We start from the raw sequence: 20,072 nt of genomic DNA on the forward strand, positions 1-20,072 counted from the left end.
CACCCCCGTTCTTCGTGATCCCCGGGGGTCCTGAGACCACACTGCCCCACCTAGGATTCTGCCCCACTTTGCCACCTGAGCGCCTTTCAAGCAGGGACGTCCCTCACTGGAGCAGACTTCTAAAAGTTCTGATTTTGCACTCCACTGCCATGTCACTTTTCGATAGCCAGCTGACAGAGGCTCCCTACCCCAGCAGGCAGTTATCTTCCACTATATTGCCTCGGATTCATTTCTCCTCACCTTCTATGGTGCAAAAAGTGGCCACTTTTCTGTTTGTAGAGTTGCTTGCAGCTTTTCTTTTCTTAGATCTCCATTTGAGTTCTCAGTTGTTCAGAATGATTTGATAGCTATCTGAATTCCTGGGACCAGACGAAACTACAGTCTCCTATTCCTCCGCCATTTGGGACTGGAACCAACTCCGATTGGTTCTTATATATTTTTTATCTTTTTGTTGAAGTTCTTACTGAGTCTTACACTCTTCAGGGTGAGCATCTTTATGACTACTACTTTAAACTATTTATTAGCTAAATTGGTTTATGTTTCATTAGTCCTTTTTTGAGGTTTTTGTCTTCTTTCGTTTGTCATATATTTCTCTGTCTCTTCAGCTGTATCTGACATGGGCTGTGGTTCCTAGGGCACTCCATGCTGGGCCTGCCCTGTTGGGATTGCTAGAGCTGAAGTGGTTGGGGGCCGGGTCAGTCCTGGGTCTCTCCATGTAGAAGACACCCTGGCAGGACAGCTGAAGCTTAGTGGGTGCAAGCTGAGGGAGTCCCAGGGCTCTCCACACAGTGGGTGCTCTGGCCTGATAGCTGAAGTGGGTGCTAACTGGTTTGTCCTGGGGCTCTCGACACAGAGGACAACCTGGCCGTATGCCAGCCAGGAGGTCCTCCTCAGGGACACCCTGGCAGTGCAGCTAAAGCTGAGGTTGGGTACAGGTAAGTTGCAGCAGAAACTTTGCAGGCCAGAAGAGAGTGGCATGATATATCCCAAGTGCTGAAAGGAAAACATTACAATCAGGAATACTCTACTGGCAAGGTTATCATTAAGGATTGAAAGAGAAACAGTTTTCCAGACAGAAGTTTAGGAGTTCATTACTACTAAAATGGCCTTACCAGAAATGTTAAAGGGACTTCTTTAAGTGGAAAAGTAAAGGACATAATTAGAACATTATAAAAGGAAAAGATTTTATGAATAAAAGCAAACACACAGCAAAGGGAGTAGAGCAATTACTTACAAAGCTAGTATGAAGGTTAAAAGACAAAAATAGCAAAATTAATTTTAACTAAAAAAAAGGGGACACACAAAATAGATGTAAAATATGACGACATACACAGTAAAAATGGAGGGAGACGTAAAAAAATGAAATTCTTTTAGAATGTGTTTGAACTTAAGTACCATCATCACCTTAAGACTGGGTATATGTACTTAGCATGTTATATATGAGCCTTATGGTAACCACAAATCTAAAACCTATAATAGATACACAAAAAAATGAAGAGAAAGTAAGCCAAACAAAACACTAATGTCCGTCATTCCAAAGGGAAGAGACCTTAGACCAGATGGACTTAACAGTACATTCCATCCCAAAGAGAAGAAAGGAACACAGAAGAACTACAAAAACAACCAGAAGATAATTAACAAAATGGCAATAAGTATATAGATATTAGTGATTATTGTAATTGAAATGGCCTACATGCTCAAGTCAAAAGACATGGTGGGGAGGGGTTAGGAGGAATGCATACAAAGACAAAACTCATCTATATGCTGCCTGCAAGAGAGTCACTTCAGATCTAGACACAGACTGAAAGTGAAGAGAGGGGAAAAGATAATTTCATGCAAATGGAAGTGAAAATTTAAAAAGCTGGGGTAGCAATACTTAAAACAGACAAAGTAGAATTTAAAACAGACATGTAGGGGCACCTGGGTGGCTCAGTCATTTAAGTGTCTGCCTTCGACTCAGGTTATGATCCCAGGGTCCTGGAATCCAGCCCCATATCAGGCTCCCAGTTCAGTGGGAAGTCTGCTTCTCCCTCTCCCTCTGCCCCCCCGACTCATGCTCTCTCTCTAATAAATAAAACCTTTGAAAAAAATAGACATAATGCCTTTTTTTAATCTTATTACTACTAATAAAGGGGTTAATACCAGAAGAAGATATAAGAATTGTAATTATGCACCCAACATTGGAGCTCCTAAATACATGAAGCATATACTAATAGACATAAATGGAGAAAGTGACAGCAAAATAGTAACAGTTGGGGATTTTAACACCCCACTTATATCAATGGATAGATCATTTAGGCAGAAAATCAGTGCCTGAATGACACAGACCAGATGGACTTAACAGAACATTCCATTGCAAAGCAACAGAATACACATTTCTTTTTAAGTACACATGAAACGTTTTCCAGGACAGATCACATTAGGCTACAAAGCAAGTCTCAATAAATTTAAGAAGATTGAATTCATATCATGCATCCTTTCTGACCACAATGATATGAAACTAGAAATCAGTTACAATAAAAGAATTATGAATAAACACAAACAAGGAGGCTAAACAACGTATTATGAAACAATCAAGAGGTCAACAAAGAAATCATGGAGGAAGTGAAAAATACATAGAAGCAACTGAAAATGAAAACGCAATGTTCCAAAACCTTTGGGATATAGCAAAAGCAGGTATAAGAGGGAAATTTTAAAATGATAAAGGCCTACCTCAAGAAACAAAAATTTCAAATAATATAACCTTATACCTAAAGGAACTAGGAAAGGAAGAACGAAGCCCAAAGCCAGTCAAGGGACGAAAATAATAAAGATCAGAACAGAAATAAATGAAATAGATACTTAAAAAAACAATAGAAAAGATCAATGAAACCAAGAACTGGCTCTTTGGAAAAAAAAAAATTTGATAAAACTTTAGGCAGACACACCAAGAAAAAGAGATGGGACCTAAATAAATAAATTCAGAAATGAAAGAGAAGTAACAAATGACACCACAGAGACAAAGGATTATGAGAGGCTACTATGAAAAATTATATGCCAAAAAATTGGACAATGTAGAAGAAATGGATAAATTCCTAGAAACATACAATCTTCTAAAACTGAATCAGAAAGAAATAGGAAATTTGAATACACTGATTACTGATTCACTTTTGTTACTAATAATTTAAAAAACTCAACAAATAAAAGTCCAGGACCAGATGAATTCATAGGTGAATTCTACCAGACATTTGAAGAAGAGTTAATACCTATTTTCCTCAAACTAAAATATAGAAGAGGTTTTTAGGAAAGCTTCCAGATATATTCTACAAGGTCATATTACCTTGATACCAAAACCAAAGGCACTACAAAAAAAGAAAACTATAGGCCAGTAATATCCCCTATGAACACAGATACAAAAAATCCTCAATAAAATATTAGCAAACTGCATTCAATATATTTTTTAAAATTATTCACCATGATCAAGGGGGATTTATTCCAGGATATCAGGGCAGTCGATATTCAAAAATCAGTCGATATGATACACAGCATTAATAAAGTGATGGATAATAATCATATAATCAGCACAATAGCTGCAGAAAAAGCATTTGACAAAATTCAACATCCATTCATGATAAAATCTCTCAATAAAGTGGGTGTAGAGGGAACATAACTCAACATAATAAAGGCCATATATGACAAACTTAGAGCTAACATCATACTCGGGGCAAAACAGCTTTAAGATTAATAACAGGACAAGGATGTCTTGTTCTTGCCACTTTTATATAACATAGTACTAGAAGACCTAGGCATAGCAATTAGACAGGAAATAAAAGTCATCCAAATTGGTAAGAAAAAAGTTAAACTTGACACTGTTTTCGGATGACATGATCATATGTAGGAAACACTAAAGACTCCGCCAAAAACCATTAGAAGTAATAAATGAATTCAGTGAAGTTGCAGGATACAAAATTAATAGAAGTCAGTTGTGTTTCTATACACTAATAACGAAGTAGCAGAAAGTGAAATTAAGAAAACAATTCCATTTACAAATGAACAGGGGAAAAAAGAGAGGGGGGGCAAACCATAAAAGAGACTTAACTATAGAGAACAAATTGAGGGCTACTGAAGGGGGTGGCTTGGGGGGGATGGGTTAAATAGGTGATGGGGCTTAAGGAGGGCAGAAACAGATCCATAAAGACAGAAATCAAACTGATTTTTGCCAGAGGGGAGAGTGGTGGTGAGATGGACAAAATGAGTGAATCAGAGTAGAGATACAGGCTTCCAGTTATGGAATGAGTAAGTCACGGGAATAAAAGACACAACATAGGGAATGTAGTCAGTGATACTATAATAGCATTGTATGGTGAGATGTTAGTTATAGTTGTGGTGAGCACAGCATAAGGTATAGAGTTGTGGAATCACTATGTTGTACACTGGAAACTAACATTGTGGGTCAACTATACTTCAATAAAAAATGTCACCTTATAGAAAATATTTTTTCATATATACTCTCCTCCACCTCTCTGTATTATTTGGAAGTAGATATTGAATATCCTGTTGTTTTATTCCTAAATATTTCACCTTGTATCTCTCTAAAATATAGACTTTAAAAACACAATGCCATTGACCGATACCAAGAATAACATCTAAAAAATTAACAGCTTTTTAATATTTTCAAATATCTAGTTAGTGCTCAAGTTCCCAATTGTTCTTTGAGCTATTTAAAGACCTTAAGCCATCCCTAGGGACCAGAAGGCTATATACATGTAACAGTACTGAGAAAATCAGGGGCCTTCAAATAAAATGCATATGAGAAAAAAAATTATACAATTAAAAAAAGCTGATGGATGGGAAAGAAGAGGTGTGGTGGCAGAGTGGAGGGAGGTGTGTGCTTACCACTTAATTCTTTGGCTGTGCCCATTTCCCAGTAGGGGATCCTTGAGTTGGGGGATGTCTCCCAGAGATTCATGGATGATCTCTTGTCAGAATCCTGGGTATACAGCCCAGGAAATGGTATTCCTTCATTCCTTCAGTTCTCTTTGCCTCCTTCCCTTTCCTTCTCCTCCCCTTAGTCACTGCGATCTCTCAGAGAGTGAGTCCCTCCAACTGCCGCACATGTGGCCGGGCAGATTCCCACTTACCACCTTTACCCTCCGCCTCCTCTGCCAGAAAGGTCATATGGGCCTGCCACCACCTCTGCCACCTGTACCACCAGCCCTGGCTCCATAGCCTCCTCTGATGTCCAGTCCACCCACTTTCAGGTGCAGAGATGGATGGTTCTCTCAGGTATGCTGGTGTGCTGTGCAGAAGTGCTTTAGTTTAATTATAGATGTTTGTTTTATGGATCTGATTAGTTGTAAATTGAAAGGTGGGGAAAAAAGGAATGACTCATGCCACCATGATGTTGATGTCACCTAAAAGAAAAGATTTTAACCTAAATTTTTTCACAAACTTTATGGAAAACATTTGAAGACCATTGAAATGACTATTATTTTTAGCTAGAAATGTTTTACAAAGTAATCTCTGCACCTTGAATAGTGCTGTGTAGTTTTATGCAGCTGCCTTGGTATATATTTGCCTGAACTATGATTCCCAAATGCCAGTGTTTCTCATCACATGCTTTGGCTGAATTTACAACCAACTTAAATGACTGTTCATGTATGCTTCAGGCAAATGCTTAAGGATTTATTTGCAAATCATTGTGAAAAGCAAAATAAGGAATAATAGGCTAAGTACCTTACTAAATTGTTGGTAGATTTGTTTTCCAGTTTATGTTCATGAACACTAAGTGCAGCCTGATTTGTAGGTCTTTTATGGTACTACTAAAAACATTATTTCAGTGCTGAGTGCAGTGTTTTACTCTTCAGTTATTTTCAAGTACTATTTTTTTATATGTTTATATACACATTATAGGAACTATCCAAAAACCTTGAGCTGAGTACTAACAGTTTCCAAAGACAGTTGCTTGCTGAAAGGAAAAGGGCATATGAGGCTCATGATGAAAATAAAGTCCTTCAAAAGGAGCTACAACAACTGTATCACAAATTAAAAGTAAGTATGTGTTTATTTATTTAATGGATAATATATATATAAAATATATTGAACATTCAGCATTGTAAAAAACATTCATATTTGTAAGTTGGGACAATGTAATTTACAAAATTCTATTCTCTTTGGTACTTTTAAAGAGAAGTTTTGTTGATATAATCACTGTGACAAATGCCAGAAGTGACACATTGAATCCTAATAGAATTGATATAACTAAAATAAGTTATGAAATCCTGGAAGGAATTATGGGAACTGGAGTTTTTCTCTGTTGCGTGATTAAATATCCCAGTGTTCTTCTCAGATAACCCTAGGATTATTTTAAAAGTTGTTTCAAATAATGCCCTTCATTTTCACAGTGTTGAGAGGAAGCATTCACATTATTTAATTTTGTTGAAGGTGTTCTTAATTCTATCCAGAGGTCGTTGATGGGTGGAAATTTTGTGCAAAATTGAATGTTCATGCATTATCTTACATAGAAGTTTTTGTTAATCAAATTCTAAGAACCATAGCCTCAAAATGATAAAAGAACACTGTGTTTTTAAAAAGTCCAATTTTTAACTTGTCAGTAACTCCAAGGCCATGTTTGAAAGATGCTAATGAAATTATTTTGGTCTCTGTTGCCAAGCTTGGAAGACAGTCTTAAGACCTTACTAGCTCTATTAGGTAGGAATGGGTAGAAAATGAATTTTGTCTTATTTACTCTAATTTTTTTTGTTTGCCAGTACATATTGCACTTTTTAGGGAGAATCACTGCCCTAACCTAGATGTCCTAGAGATATTCCTTTCTATAGTTCAGTAATTAAGAAGGGAAATTGAACTAGGTATAGTATATTCCAGTTTGGTAAGGAAAATACCAGTTGGCAAGGTGAGAATTTTTCTGTTTTATTTTAAACTCATACTCTACATCCTTAATTGTATTGGGTTACTTTTCAGGAAAAGGAGAGAGAACTGGATATAAAAAACATATATTCTAATCGGCTACCAAAGTCTTCTCCAAAGAAAGAAAAAGAACTTAGATCAAGAAAAAATGGTATAGTAGCTATTATTATTGAAAAACATTGTAGTTGTCACTTATTAATAATAAAATCAAATAATTCTAAAGTAGAAGGAAGGAGAAAGAACTTCACTGAAGTAAATTTAAATTTCCTTATAGTTAGTTTTCAGAAATCATGTCAATCTTCTATTTTTTCTAAGGTTTAAATTTTTTCTTATAATTTTTGAAACTTTTATAAAAATAAGACTCCAAACTGGTACTTGATTTTATTTTAATGAACCTTTATTTATGCATCACTTAGCTTTAACAGTTACATATTTTACTAATCTTATTTCATCTATTTTTTTCTACTTCAAGTATTTTTTTTTTAGACTATTTTAAAGTAAATCCCAGCTGTCATTTCATTTCACTCATAAATACTTTGGTATTATTATGCATATCTTTACTTTTTTTTTAAAATAAAAGTATAAATTTTCCTCTTCTGAATTGCAGAAAGTTAAAAACAAACTTTAACAGGGTTTACCTGTCTAAATTGTCCTCAAATTACATAATTGCCAGTAAATCCTAGAAAAAAAAGATAGTACTAGTCATAGAGCTGAGCAAAACATGCATTATATCAGGTAGATGGCAAACATATACTAGTTAAATTCCATATATCTTAGCACTGTTCAACGAAGACTTCTGTAATTTTCATGGTAGCCGCATGCCAGAGTGATTTTACGAACCAGTGTACAAAAGGAGTACAAACCAGTGAAGACGTGGAGCTGGAAGAATTTCCTATAACACCACAAACGGTTATGTGTTATGAAAACAGTTGGGGAGAACCTGAACATCTTACTTTGGTGAGTTTAGCAACATGATTAGGTACTAAACTCTGGGTTTGAAGTTATTCCCAAAAACAATATCAGTACTGTATTTGTGTAAATATGCAAGTAGCCTTCTAAAGAGAGTATTTTATTAAATTCCTTTGGATTGACTCTTAGTTTTTATTGCATCTTCCAGATGCTTCAGGAAGGTTAGTTGTACCTTCTGGGTTGAAGATAGAGGTTTTTCTTATTTTTTTCTTTTTTCTTTTTTTCAAGAGAAAGAGATCAGTGGGAGAGGGAAAGAGAGAATCTTAAGCAGGCTCCATGCTCAGTGCAGAGCCCAAAGCAGGGCTCGATCTCACGATCCTCAGATCATGACCTGTGCTGAAATCAAGAATCAGATGCTTAACCAACTGAAGCCACCCAGGTGTCCCAGAAATAGAGGTTCTTACCTTTTATGTACCCAGATAATTTCTAAAAACCCTCCTTGCTTTTACACTTATTAGCAAATTTTACTAGTTTTCAAATAATTTTTTAGGATTTATCTACATATTTTTTGGTCTCCTATTTGAGAATTTTACAGATTAGCTGAATGTTGAGCAAAGTATTGCAGTGGAATCTGACTTCAGACTATTCAAATTAGAGTGACATTCAGGGGAGTCTGTGTTGGGCCTTCATTTAAAAGGACTTTTAAACAGAATACCACAATGTTCTTTTGTCTAAAAGGTTCTATATTTTGTATTTATAGTTTTAAATTCCAAAGAAAACAGTATGCCAGGGATCCAGCATATCTCATATATTCCTGTGTTTTTGTGCCTTATAGATTTCCCAGTGACCCTGAGATTTTTTTCTTGTGGTATAAAAGAGAAAAGATGGTCTGATTGGGTTCCTGAGTAGCTGTATCTGCTAAGTTTCTTTCTTCCTATATTTTCACTGTCTTTGAAACTAAATCATGTTGTCTTTTTGAAATAGCAAAGTCATTCTTAACTTTAAAAGGACTAAAAAAATGGTCTTTGTAAGATGCAGCATGAGGAGCAGCAACCTGATACAGTGAAAGGGTATAGCCTTGGAGTTAGCACTGCCTTTTTAATTAAATTCTGGCTCTGACATGTGTGACTTCCTGGATCCCCAATTCCTAATCTATAAAACAAGGATGGGCTGTCCATCAGGTTGTGGTAATAACTAATCACACAGTTTATAAAGTTCTTAAGACTGATCCTGCCACTTTAAAGGGTCTCAGCAAAAGGGAACATTGTTAAAGTGCAAGCAAATTTCCTGTTGGAAAGAGACCCAGAATACAGTGGCTCAAGAAAGATACAAGTTTTCTTTCTTTTCTAATAGATTGAAGGTCAGTGGGTAGTCCATTATAGGTAGACAGCTTTGTTCCTTGGTAGTCATCCTCTGTCTTACTGTTCTTCCATCTTAAAGAGTGTACGGTTCCTCTGTATGGTTGGAACTGGCTCACCACCTTTGTGAGAAGGAGGAATGAGGAAGTGGAGGGCAAGCAGCTTTTATTTTTATAAATGTGATCAGAAGTTGCATACATACTGTCACTCAAATCTCTTTGGTCCTGTTTAAGTGCAAGGGAGACTAGCAAATGTAGTTTCCAGTTGAGCACCCTTAAACCCTGCTAAAACTCAAGGGATTCTGTAACTAAAAGGAAGAAGAGGAAAATTGATACTAGGGGACAATCCACTGCTGTACTAATAATAAGTATTTTTCTTTTATTCAGAAAAATTATACACGTGAAAGGGACCATATAAATGTAATTTTAAGTTTTCATTTTTGATTTAAATATAAAATTTACTGCAGGCTTTGGACACAGTAAGTATAAACTCGAAAGATTCAGTGCAGTTGCCTGTATTATAGTTCAGCAGCGCCTTCTCATGTGGCCTCCATAGTTGGCTAATAACCTTTCCTCGTTAACTGAATTAATCAGATTTTGTTGTGAAATGTACAAAGCAAGGATACTTCTGAAACATGTCTCTTAAGAATTTTAGGTAGGGTATTGGCTTTAATTCCATGGTATTGGTTCTGATATGTGTTATACTTTTTAAAAAAAAATTTTAAGTAAATAATCTTGTGTGCCTTTAAAATATCTCTCAAAGGGTTGGTAGCTTGTGACTTACTGCTTTATTAAATTAAAATTTGCTTTAATTTGTAACTTAGTTGGTGTCATATTTAATGGGAGATGACTCTATGATATTTAAATAGCTTTTCCCCCTTTTGACGTGTGAACTTGCATTTTTAAAAAAATATGTAATAGGACCTGGAATTGCAAGAGAGAGGTAAACATGAAGAAGCAGGGATTCTAAACCCAATTGTGAAAAGAGAAGAAAAATTTTTTAAAGATCAAGGACTCCATGTTGTAAATCAGGAGGTTGAGAAGCTGGAAGATGGTAAGAAAGAGTTTGTTTTATCAAGTGATGAATCAGCATCCTTCGGGAAAGAAAGGGTTAGCATTCCCTGATATTTTCCAGCTGAACAATGAATTGGTTATACAGAATAACAAAAGGTTGATAAAGTGGTAGGGGATGGTCTATTAGGAATCACAAACATTTGAATAAAGTTACTAAGGAAAGAAAAACATATGGTTAAGTTGCTCTTTGGGGTTAGGGAATAAGGACAAGTTACCTTCAGAAAATTCAGATGAAGTAAAATTCAGATAAAAGGGGAAATTTTTGTGTATATGTTAGCTAAAGCTTGATGAAGAGATAACTGAAAGACAATAATGCACTCTATTGGCTTGACCTTGAGACTCTGTAGACTAGCCCAAACATTAAAATCAATGAATTGTGAGGTCCTAAATATATTCCTGTAAGTTTTCTTTCATTTTAGTATGAAAGTAAATCTTTAACATGTTTAACCAATAGTGTGGAAGTTTAGTGAACCAACTCACATAGTTTCAGATACTGAAAATGAAGTTCAGGAATAAATTCATTTCCATCTGGATAAAATGTCTTAAAGGTATGGGTAAGAGGAATCCCTGACTCTAATCCTCTCTATATATTTCATTAGTTTTATAGAAACTTCTTGCAGAGAAATCCTTTTTTTCCTTAAAGTTAATGGAACGTAAAATTATGACCAAATTGTTGCTTAAATTAGTGAATGTATATTTGTGTGTGTGTCCTTAAAACAATGTAACAGTTGAAATAGAAGATATATTACTATTGGCTAAGGCACAAAGGGAGATTCTTTCACATTATTTATAAAACAGAATAGAAAGGTACTGTGGTCTTCCTAGGTACCAGGAAAAGGAATAAAGTAACAGAGGACTGGCCCCTTCTTTTCATCTTTATTTTTTTTCCTGGAGTTTGTATGGAATAATGATCTCAAACATCAGTGAGAATGTATGCCATTTACTAAAGTTACTAAGAATAAGTTGTATATCGCATGCCCATACCTTAAAATACTTGCATGTGTGCTTTTACAAAATAAGGACATTTTCTAACATCATTCCAGTATAGTTTTCAACTTCAGAAAATTTAACTTTGATACAACACATTTCTCTAATCTGCTGTCCATATTAGTTTTATTATTTGATGTAGTATTGTCCTTTATAGCATTTTCTTCTCTCCAGGATATGATCATGAATTGCATTTAGTTCTCCTATCTCTTTAGTCTTCTCTAAATATTTTGAGGTTAACATTTTTGATGAATAAAGACCCATTTTTAAAAAATAGAATGTTCCTCATTTGAGGTTTATCTGAAGTGTTCTCTTAATTAGATTCAACTTAATGTATCTTGAGTCAGAATACCAAATGAGTGATGTTGTGTCCTTCTCAGGGTAGGACACCCAGAGGTTCAGTTTAAGTTTAAAATAAACTCCATCCATCTCTTCAGTGTACATCCACTCAGTGTACAGTACTATATTAGGTATAAAAAAAGAGAGAACCTTCTTCCAATTACCTCTACACTGAAGAACAATTTTTTTTCTATAAATGTGAATTTTAAATGCAATACACATTAAGTATATTCTTTCTGAATTCCAGAATATCAAGTGTAGCAATGAAATTTATGGTGTTCATTCTCACTGTACTGATAACTAAATTAGATAGACTGTTTTGTAACAGATGAGAATTAAGTTTTCCTACTTAAAAATAATGACTGCTGTAAAATCCCATTTTTTAAATTTGATTTCATACAGAATGGGAAAGAGAAGAACTTGCTAAAAAGCAAAAAGACAAGATATCTTTGCTGGAGAGAGAAGAAAAGCCCACATTGGAAACTGGAAGATACCAAATGGAAATGTACCAAATTCAAAATATTGATAAATTGGAAGAAGAAGAAGAAGAAAGGCTAAAGAGAGAAATGCTACTTGCTAAACTGAATGAGATCAACAGAGAACTCCAAGATTCTCGGAATATAAAATGCCCTCCTCTGCCATTGCTTCCTGATTCGGAATCAAAACTGCATTCCCCAGAGAGAAGCCCCAAAACATACATGTTCTCTGAATCCTCAGAGAGAGTATCTAATGGGCATCATCTGCAAGACATCAGCCTTTTCACTCCAAAAGGAGATGGTCAGAATCCAGGAAATACTAGAAGCCCAGCCTTCCCAAATGAGCTTGCATTTGGCAGCTATGTGCCTTCATTTGCGAAAACATCAGGGAAGTCAAATTCATTTAGCCAAAAGAGTGGCCTTGTGGATGTCCAAAGAAACAGTATAGAGAAACATAGTAAAGACAGTGTAGATTTAATTACAAGAAGAGAGAAAAAAGCTAATCTGATGGAACAGCTGTTTGGTGCCAGTGGCAGCAACACCATTTCCTCTAAAAGCAGTGACGCAAATTCTCGGGCTGCCAGCAAAGGAGACCTTGACCCTCTAAATTTTCTCCCAGGGGATAAGAGCAGCGGGGATAGAGAACGTGATGAAGATGATGACTTTTTCCTCAGTGAAGGAAGAAGTTTTAATCCAAATAGACACCGATTAAAACATGCAAACAGTAAACCAGCAGTAAAAGCAGTGGAATCTGTAGAAGATGAAATTGAAGAAGTAGCCCTGAGATGACTGACTACAGTATACATTTTTCCAATTGTAAATATTAAAATATTTTAATACAATATTTATTATAAACCTTTAGAATTTTTAATATTAAAAAGTCCTTATTAAGGAATGATTTTTAATAGACAAATACAGTGTAAATGGAAAGAAGTAGATCATATCTCACCACATAGTTTGCTAAGAATGAAGGAGACTTTTGAATGAACCCAAAAACAGAGATGTATTTTGCTTGGTTTTGGCTTTTTATTTACAAATAGGTTTTACTTCTTAATCAGCTCTATAGGAAGTTTTACTCCATTGGAGTTCATATTTATTTCCTATTTTTATCCCTATTTATTTATTTACTTATTTTTGGTCATGTCCTCATTGAAGTAAATATAGTCTTGTCGAGTGGAAATTGAAGGTGTGAGGCTCTGCGTTGGGAAGATAGCTCCCAGATGGTGGAGCACTGGAAGGAGCCCTGTCCTCTGTGGACAGGGGTCCCTTTCTCATATAGCATAGTTGAGCTACTCTTAAGTGGAAGCTGTGACAACATAGGGATTTCCCACTTAAGAGATGCATTAAATCGCTTGCCTACAACTCTGCTAACATATTAGGTTGAGATCAGGAGACATTTGTCTGTTTGCTTGCATAATTCCTCTGTCATAGCTCCTGGAGACTTGGGTACAGTGGTAATCAGTAATTCTTTTCCTCTTACACTCTGTATCTCAGTGACTGGGTATGAAATCTCATACCCAAATACATGAAATTAAAGAAATTTCATCCTAATAATATAGAAAGATTTTTCAACTCAGTTATGTTTCCAGAGTAATCTAACTTGGAAATTTTTAATATATATTTTTAAGGTTTGAACTTGCTATCAAAACCAATGATAATGATAGTGTAATACTATTGGGCTTATAGGACTAATTTTAAAGCAACCATTGTTTAAAAATGTTTTAGAGATGGGGCTTCTGCCTTGCTGAGTAGGGCAGATGTTTTTCTGTTGAAATGTGTTGGTTTTCTGCTGTTTGTAGTTTACTTCAGCTACAAAGGAGTTGATGACCTTGGATTATGTTGGGTATGATTGGTCTTTAAGAAGTAATATACCACCAACCGAGGAGAAAACACTGTTAAAGTGAAGAGTGGGAGAAACAGTGTATCAGGGAAAGCATAAAAAAATGTAGATTGACACTTAATTCTAAAGTGAGCTTCCCCCCCACCCCCAGAATTTAGTATGTATTCACTAATAGTATGATTTCTGATGCCAAGCATATATACTGATGAGGGGACCCGAGTTACTGTTTTATCTTGAGTTCTTAATGCTTGTTATTGAGTATAATTTCATAACTATTTGGCAAGACTTACCTGGATAGGTCTCTAATGAAAAGATAGAATATCTATTGTCTTCTAAATTGTGTTACTGTCATTCATTGGGAACTGAGTCTCCCAAAAGTGCTAAACTACATTTAAAAATTGTTTTAGCAAAGAGATTTTTATGTCTGATATAAATAAGCTTTTAGTATGCCGCAAATCATTCTGATATCTGTAAACCACAATTTGTAATGTAGTTCTTGATAAAATATTATGTAATGTTAATTTTGTTCATAGTTGCTAATTTTTCTGCCAAAAGTATTCTGATTTTTAGATTGTTTTAAGAGGCTTTTTAAAAGCCTTTTAGTAAAAGTTTTATATTCAGGTCATTAATTAGTCTCTTGCTTTTTTCCTACATAATGTTTTCTAGTCTCTTTCACCAGATATAGTAGGACAGAATTATTAAAATTAAACCTAAAATTAAGTTATAGACTTAGAAGCATTATGGTGTTAGACATTAAAATTTAGATTAAAGTGTACAGAACAGGTTTTTCTTTATGAACAAACCTCAGAGTAAATCATTTTTTTTCTAAATGTCAAGTTAAATTTGTTATTTGTACTAAGAACTGTTAACTAATAAAAACTAAAAACACACTACGGCTCTTTGTTTGAATGATACCTTAGGTCATTTAGGAAATTCATGGTAGAAACAGGACCTGCATAGTTTTTATTTATTTATTTTTTCCTGTCCAGTATTTTTAATTGAAGTAGATGAATTCGCCCTAAATCAGTCTCAACAGTATGCTTGTCTTATCAGATAATTATAGTTTTAATTAATCCTTTCACCCTTAATAGCTATACTAATGGCATATATTGCTCATAATATAAAAAAGGTGGGGGTAAGGAGGATTAAATTGAATCATAAAATAAACTTATTTCATGGCTGACTTGCTATTTTTCAAATGATCCTCCTCTCCATCTCCTATCAGACATGCTCACCTTCTGGTCTCCTTGGTTGGGTGTGTGTTGGATACAGAATGCAGATCTGCCTGATCAGAAAAGGGGAAGGGAGATCTGTGTTACAGTGACAATGTGGGGTTTTTAGGATTAAAAAAGGAACTGTAAATTGTCAAGAAAAGATCTGCCTTTAAAGCTTTTTCCTTTCTACACAACAAATGCCCCTTTCACATTAAAGTCACCTTTTATATCATTTGAAAGTGCTCTCTTTTTTAGTAAAGAGCGTATACTCATTCATTAACTGGGTGCTCTGCATATAGTAGGTGCCAGGAGAGTAAGATAGACCCTGCCCTTGCCCTCACAGTGAATGCAGAGCCCAGTAGGCCAGACTGTACACATTTCCCTCCCTGCCCGCCCACCGCTCTCTCACTGTCCTTGGGTCTACTCAGCTGTTACTGCTCTTAATACTTTTTCATGTGATTATGAGGGATGAAGGAAATACTTAAGTTAATGCTTGGCAGGGTGCCTGGCACATTATAAGTGCTCAGTAAACATTAGCTGTTCTCATTGCTGATTGAGGTTCTTTTAGGGTATAATTGAAAAATAGAGCATAAGTATGTACGTATATTGACACTACACTTTATACAAGGTAACAAGCAAAAAAAAAAAAAAACCCTCCAAATTATCTTAAAACATCTGTACTAAATATATTGTGCCCCTTAGGTCTGCACTTAGAACTTTCCTTGCTTTATTCATCATTAACTGTGCAGTAAGCCTCACAGCAAAAATGAAATACAGAAAACGCAGGACTTTATGATTGCATAATGTGATAATTTTACCCCAGCTTTCGCACAATGTGTGTATCCTTGGATAAGCTACAAAACCTCTCTGCATCTCCTTTCCCCCCTCTACAAGATGGGGCTAATGATAGTACCTACTTCATGGGGATCGCATATATTAAATGAGTTGATACGTGAAAAACAGAATTATAAAGGCTCAGATTATTGCTGTTGATGTTTTGGAAAGGTAATGGAGAAACAGGGAAGAGAAGCGATATTTGTTGAATGCCAGGCATGGCAGTTGGGGTTTTTATGCATGTGCTTTAGCTCCTCATCAAATTTTTTCTAAAGTAGATGCTGTTACTCCCATTTTACAGTTGGGGCTAGTAGACTGTAATATGAAAGTGACGGATACAGGTAATAGACTACATTCAGTAGTCTCAATTTAAGTAGTCCAAAGAAATAAGATATTTTAGAAAAGAATTTTGCATTAGTACTCTTTAAGTGTTAAGTGAGAGAAACCCACATCAAACCAGCTTAAACAAAATGAGGAAATTATTTTTGGCTTGAATATGGAAAGCTCAGGAAAGTGTGGTTTGATTTGGAGGTTCAAATAATAGTGCTCACTCTGTCCACCTTTTAGCTTGGCTCCCTTCAGCTGGCACCCACTTCAAAAATAAAATCTTTCCTATAGCTCTGGCAAAAGTCTGGTTGGCTAGTTTATGTTATATACCACCTACAGGGCTGGTGGCATTGTGTAGAAGGATGAAACTACTATCCCTCTTCATGGAATGATCACAACTTCTATGGATAGAGGAGGCATTTTTCCTGATGAAATTTTAGACAAAAAAAATCCATTTACTTTATAATTATTGTGGATTTGGTTCTAGACCACCACAATGAGGTGAGTCAGATTATTTTTTTGGTTTTCCAGTGCATACAAAAGTTAGGTTTACACTATAGTCTATTAAGTGTGCAGTGGTATTATGCCTAAAAGCAATGTGCATACCTTAATTTAAAAATATTGCTAAGGGGCGCCTGAGTGGCTCAGTCGGTTAAGTGTCTGCCTTCTGCTCAGGTCATGATCCCAGGGTCTTGGAATCGAGTCCTACATCAGGCTTGCTGCTCAGCAGGGAGCCTACTTGTCCCTCTCCCTCTGCCTGCTGGCTCTCTCTGTCAAATAAATAAAAATCTTTAAAAAAAACTATATATAAAAATGCTGCTAAAAAATGCTCGCCATCATCTGAGCTTCCAGCAAGTTGTAATTATTTTTGCTGGTGCAGGTCTTGCCTCAATGGCTGCTGACTGATCAGGGTGATTGATCGTTGCTGACGGTGGGGTGTCTGTAACAATTCCTTAAAATAAGACAATGATGAAGTTTGCCAAATCGATTGACTCTTCCTTTTATGAATGGTTTCTCTGTAGCATGCGATGCTGATCGACAGCATTTTGCACACAGCAGAATCTCTTTCCAAATAAGAGGCAATCCTTTCAAATCCTACCACTGCTTTATCAAGTACGTTTACGTGATCTTCTAAATCATTTGTTGTCATTTCAACAATCTTCACAGCATCTCAGGAGTAGATTTCCATCCCAAGAAAACACTCTCTTTGCTTATCCATAAGCAGCAGCTCCTCACCCATTCAAGTTTCATCACAAGATTGTAATAATGCAGTCCCATCTTGAGGCTCCACTCCCAGCTCTCTTGCTATTTCCACCACAATTGTGGTTACTTCCTCTGCTGAAGTCTTGAACCCCTCAAAGTCATCCTTGAGGATTGGAATCAGCATCTTCCAAACTCCTGTTCATGTTGCTATTTTGACCTCTTCCCACAAATCATGAATGTTCTTAATGGCATCTAGAATGGTGAATCTTTTCCAGAAGGTTTTCAACTTGCTTTGCCCAGATCCATCAGATGAATCATTACCTGTGGCAGCCACAGGCTTACAAAATGTATTTCCTAAATAAGATTTGAGTGTCAAAATGACTCCTTGATCCATGGCTACAGAATGGATGCTGTGTTAGCAGGCATGACAACAACATGAATCTCACTGTACATCATCAGAGTTCCTGGGTGACCGGATATATTGTCAATGAGCAGTCATAATTTGAAAGGAATCTTTTTCCTGAGCAGTAGGCCTCAAAAGTGGGCTTAAAATATTCAATAAACCATGTTTTAAACAGATGTGCTGTCATCCAGGCTTTGTTTTTCCATTTATGGAGCACAGGCAGAGTAGATGTAGCATATTCTTAAGGAACCTAGGATTTTCAGAATGGTAAATGAGCATTGGCTTCAACACGAAGTCACCAGTTTCATTGGCCCCTAACAAGAGAGTTGGCCTGTACTTTGAAGCTTTGGAGACAGACACTGACTTCTTTCTAGATATGAATGTTCTAGAAGGCATCTTCCAATATAAGGCTGTTTCACTTACATTGAAAATCTGTTTAGTGTAGCCTCCATTAATGATCTTAGCTAGATCTTCTGGATAACTTGCTGTAGCTTCTACATCAGCACTTGCTGCTTCACCTTGCATTTTTATGTTATGGAGATGGCTTCTGTCCTTCATGAACCAATATCTGCTAGCTTCAGACTTTTCTTCTGCAGCTTTATCACCTCTCTCAGCCTTCATAGAACTGAAGGGAGTTAAGGCCTTGTTTTAGATTAGGCTCTGGCTGAAGGGAATGTTATGGCTGCTTTAATCTTCTGTTCAGAACGCTAAAACTTTCCCAATATCAGCAATAACGCTGTTTCACTTTCTTATTATCCATGTCTTCAAGGCAGTCGAATTTTTAAGTTCCTTCAAGAACTTTTCCTTCATATTCACAGCGTGGCTCTTTGGCACAAGAAGCCTAGCTTTTGGTCTATGTCAGCTTTCAACATGCCTTCCTCACTAAGCATAATCATTTCTAGCTTTTGATTTAAAGTGAGAGCCATATTTCCTTTCACTTGAACACTTAGAGACTATTGTAGGATTATTAATTGACCTAATTTCAATATTGTGTCTTAAGGAATAAGAATGCCCAAGGGGAGGGTCAAAGACGGGTAATGACCAGTCAGTGGAGCAGTCAGAACACACAACAGTTATCGATTAAGTTTGCCATCTTATATGGGAGCAGTTGGTGTCCCAAAACAATTAAAATAGTAACATCAAAGATCACTGATTAGATATTTTGTATGATGGCAGATGGTGTAGCTACACTTGCTGAGAGCACAGATAACATATAGACTTGTTGAATCACTATGTTGTATACCTGAAATTTATGTAATATTGTGTGCCAGCTACACTTTGATAAAAAAAGATCACTGATTAAAGATCACCATACAAATAAAATGAAAAAGTTTAAAATATTAGCAAGAATCATTAAAATGTGACACAGAAATGAAGTGAGCAAATGATGTTGGAAAAGTGACACCAACTTGTTCAATGTAGGGTTGCAACAAACCTTCAAATTATAAAAAATGTAATTATTTTTTAAAAAATGTAGTATTTGTGAAGTGCAGTAAAGTGAAGCACAATAAAATGAGCTATGCCTGTATTTTCCAATTAAAAATGTTTAAATTAATGGCTCTTAGGGAAAAACATTGAAAGGATCTTAATGGAACAAGCATTACTCAAAACACCTTATTCCTAGGAACAAGCTATTTTTGTGATATGATTATAACCATGGGGTTGCACTATGAAGTTCATTTTGTTATTGAAGGGTGAGCTGTTCCATCATTATGTAAGATATGTATGCAAGACATTTAAATTATACTTTGGAATTCACAGAAAAGTTCCAGATAAATATTTTTTCATACTAAATGCTACATTTATGAAATATATTCATATGTAAATGAACATATTCTATCTCAATCTAGAATAAAACAAAAATTAGAAATGGGTAGCCAGGATAGGGTAGAAAGAATACTGGCTTTTCAGTCAGGAGTTAGGTTGGAGTTTACCACTTACTGATTACAACTTTCGTCAAATAATTTAATTTTTCTTAAGGTTCCTCAGATGTGAAGTGGGGCTGATCATATTTTACAAAGTTATTGTGAGGGTTAAATGAGACGATGTTTTCTTGAGAGAAGAGAATAGATAAAATAGGCATGTCAGTAGAGGGAGAGCATGACCTATTCAGCGTTTTCTTTTGTTTCTGTATCAGCACCCCAAACTTTTTTTTCTTAAACGACAGAAGCTTGTCAATGTGGTCTTTTAAAAACTGAATGTA

General features: G+C 35.7%; 1 protein-coding gene across 1 annotated transcript in view; it reads left to right on the forward strand.

Annotated features, from left to right (window-relative positions):
- LCA5 (lebercilin LCA5) overlaps positions 1-12,841 on the forward strand; it is a 49,499-nt gene extending 36,658 nt beyond the window's left edge. The window contains exons 3-7 of the mRNA XM_028108097.1: positions 5,893-6,030; positions 6,961-7,057; positions 7,721-7,863; positions 10,094-10,226; positions 11,975-12,841. Coding sequence (XP_027963898.1) covers positions 5,893-6,030; positions 6,961-7,057; positions 7,721-7,863; positions 10,094-10,226; positions 11,975-12,837 — 1,374 coding nt within the window. The 3' untranslated portion in view covers positions 12,838-12,841. The remainder of the gene's footprint in view (positions 1-5,892; positions 6,031-6,960; positions 7,058-7,720; positions 7,864-10,093; positions 10,227-11,974) is intronic.
- The last annotated feature ends 7,231 nt before the right edge of the window (positions 12,842-20,072 follow it).

The sequence above is a fragment of the Eumetopias jubatus genome, unplaced genomic scaffold (genome assembly GCF_037043125.1).
Source record: "Eumetopias jubatus isolate StellerSeaLion01/CBP00866 unplaced genomic scaffold, mEumJub1_p1.0 scaffold_6, whole genome shotgun sequence".
Classification (NCBI taxonomy): Eukaryota; Metazoa; Chordata; class Mammalia; order Carnivora; family Otariidae; genus Eumetopias; species Eumetopias jubatus.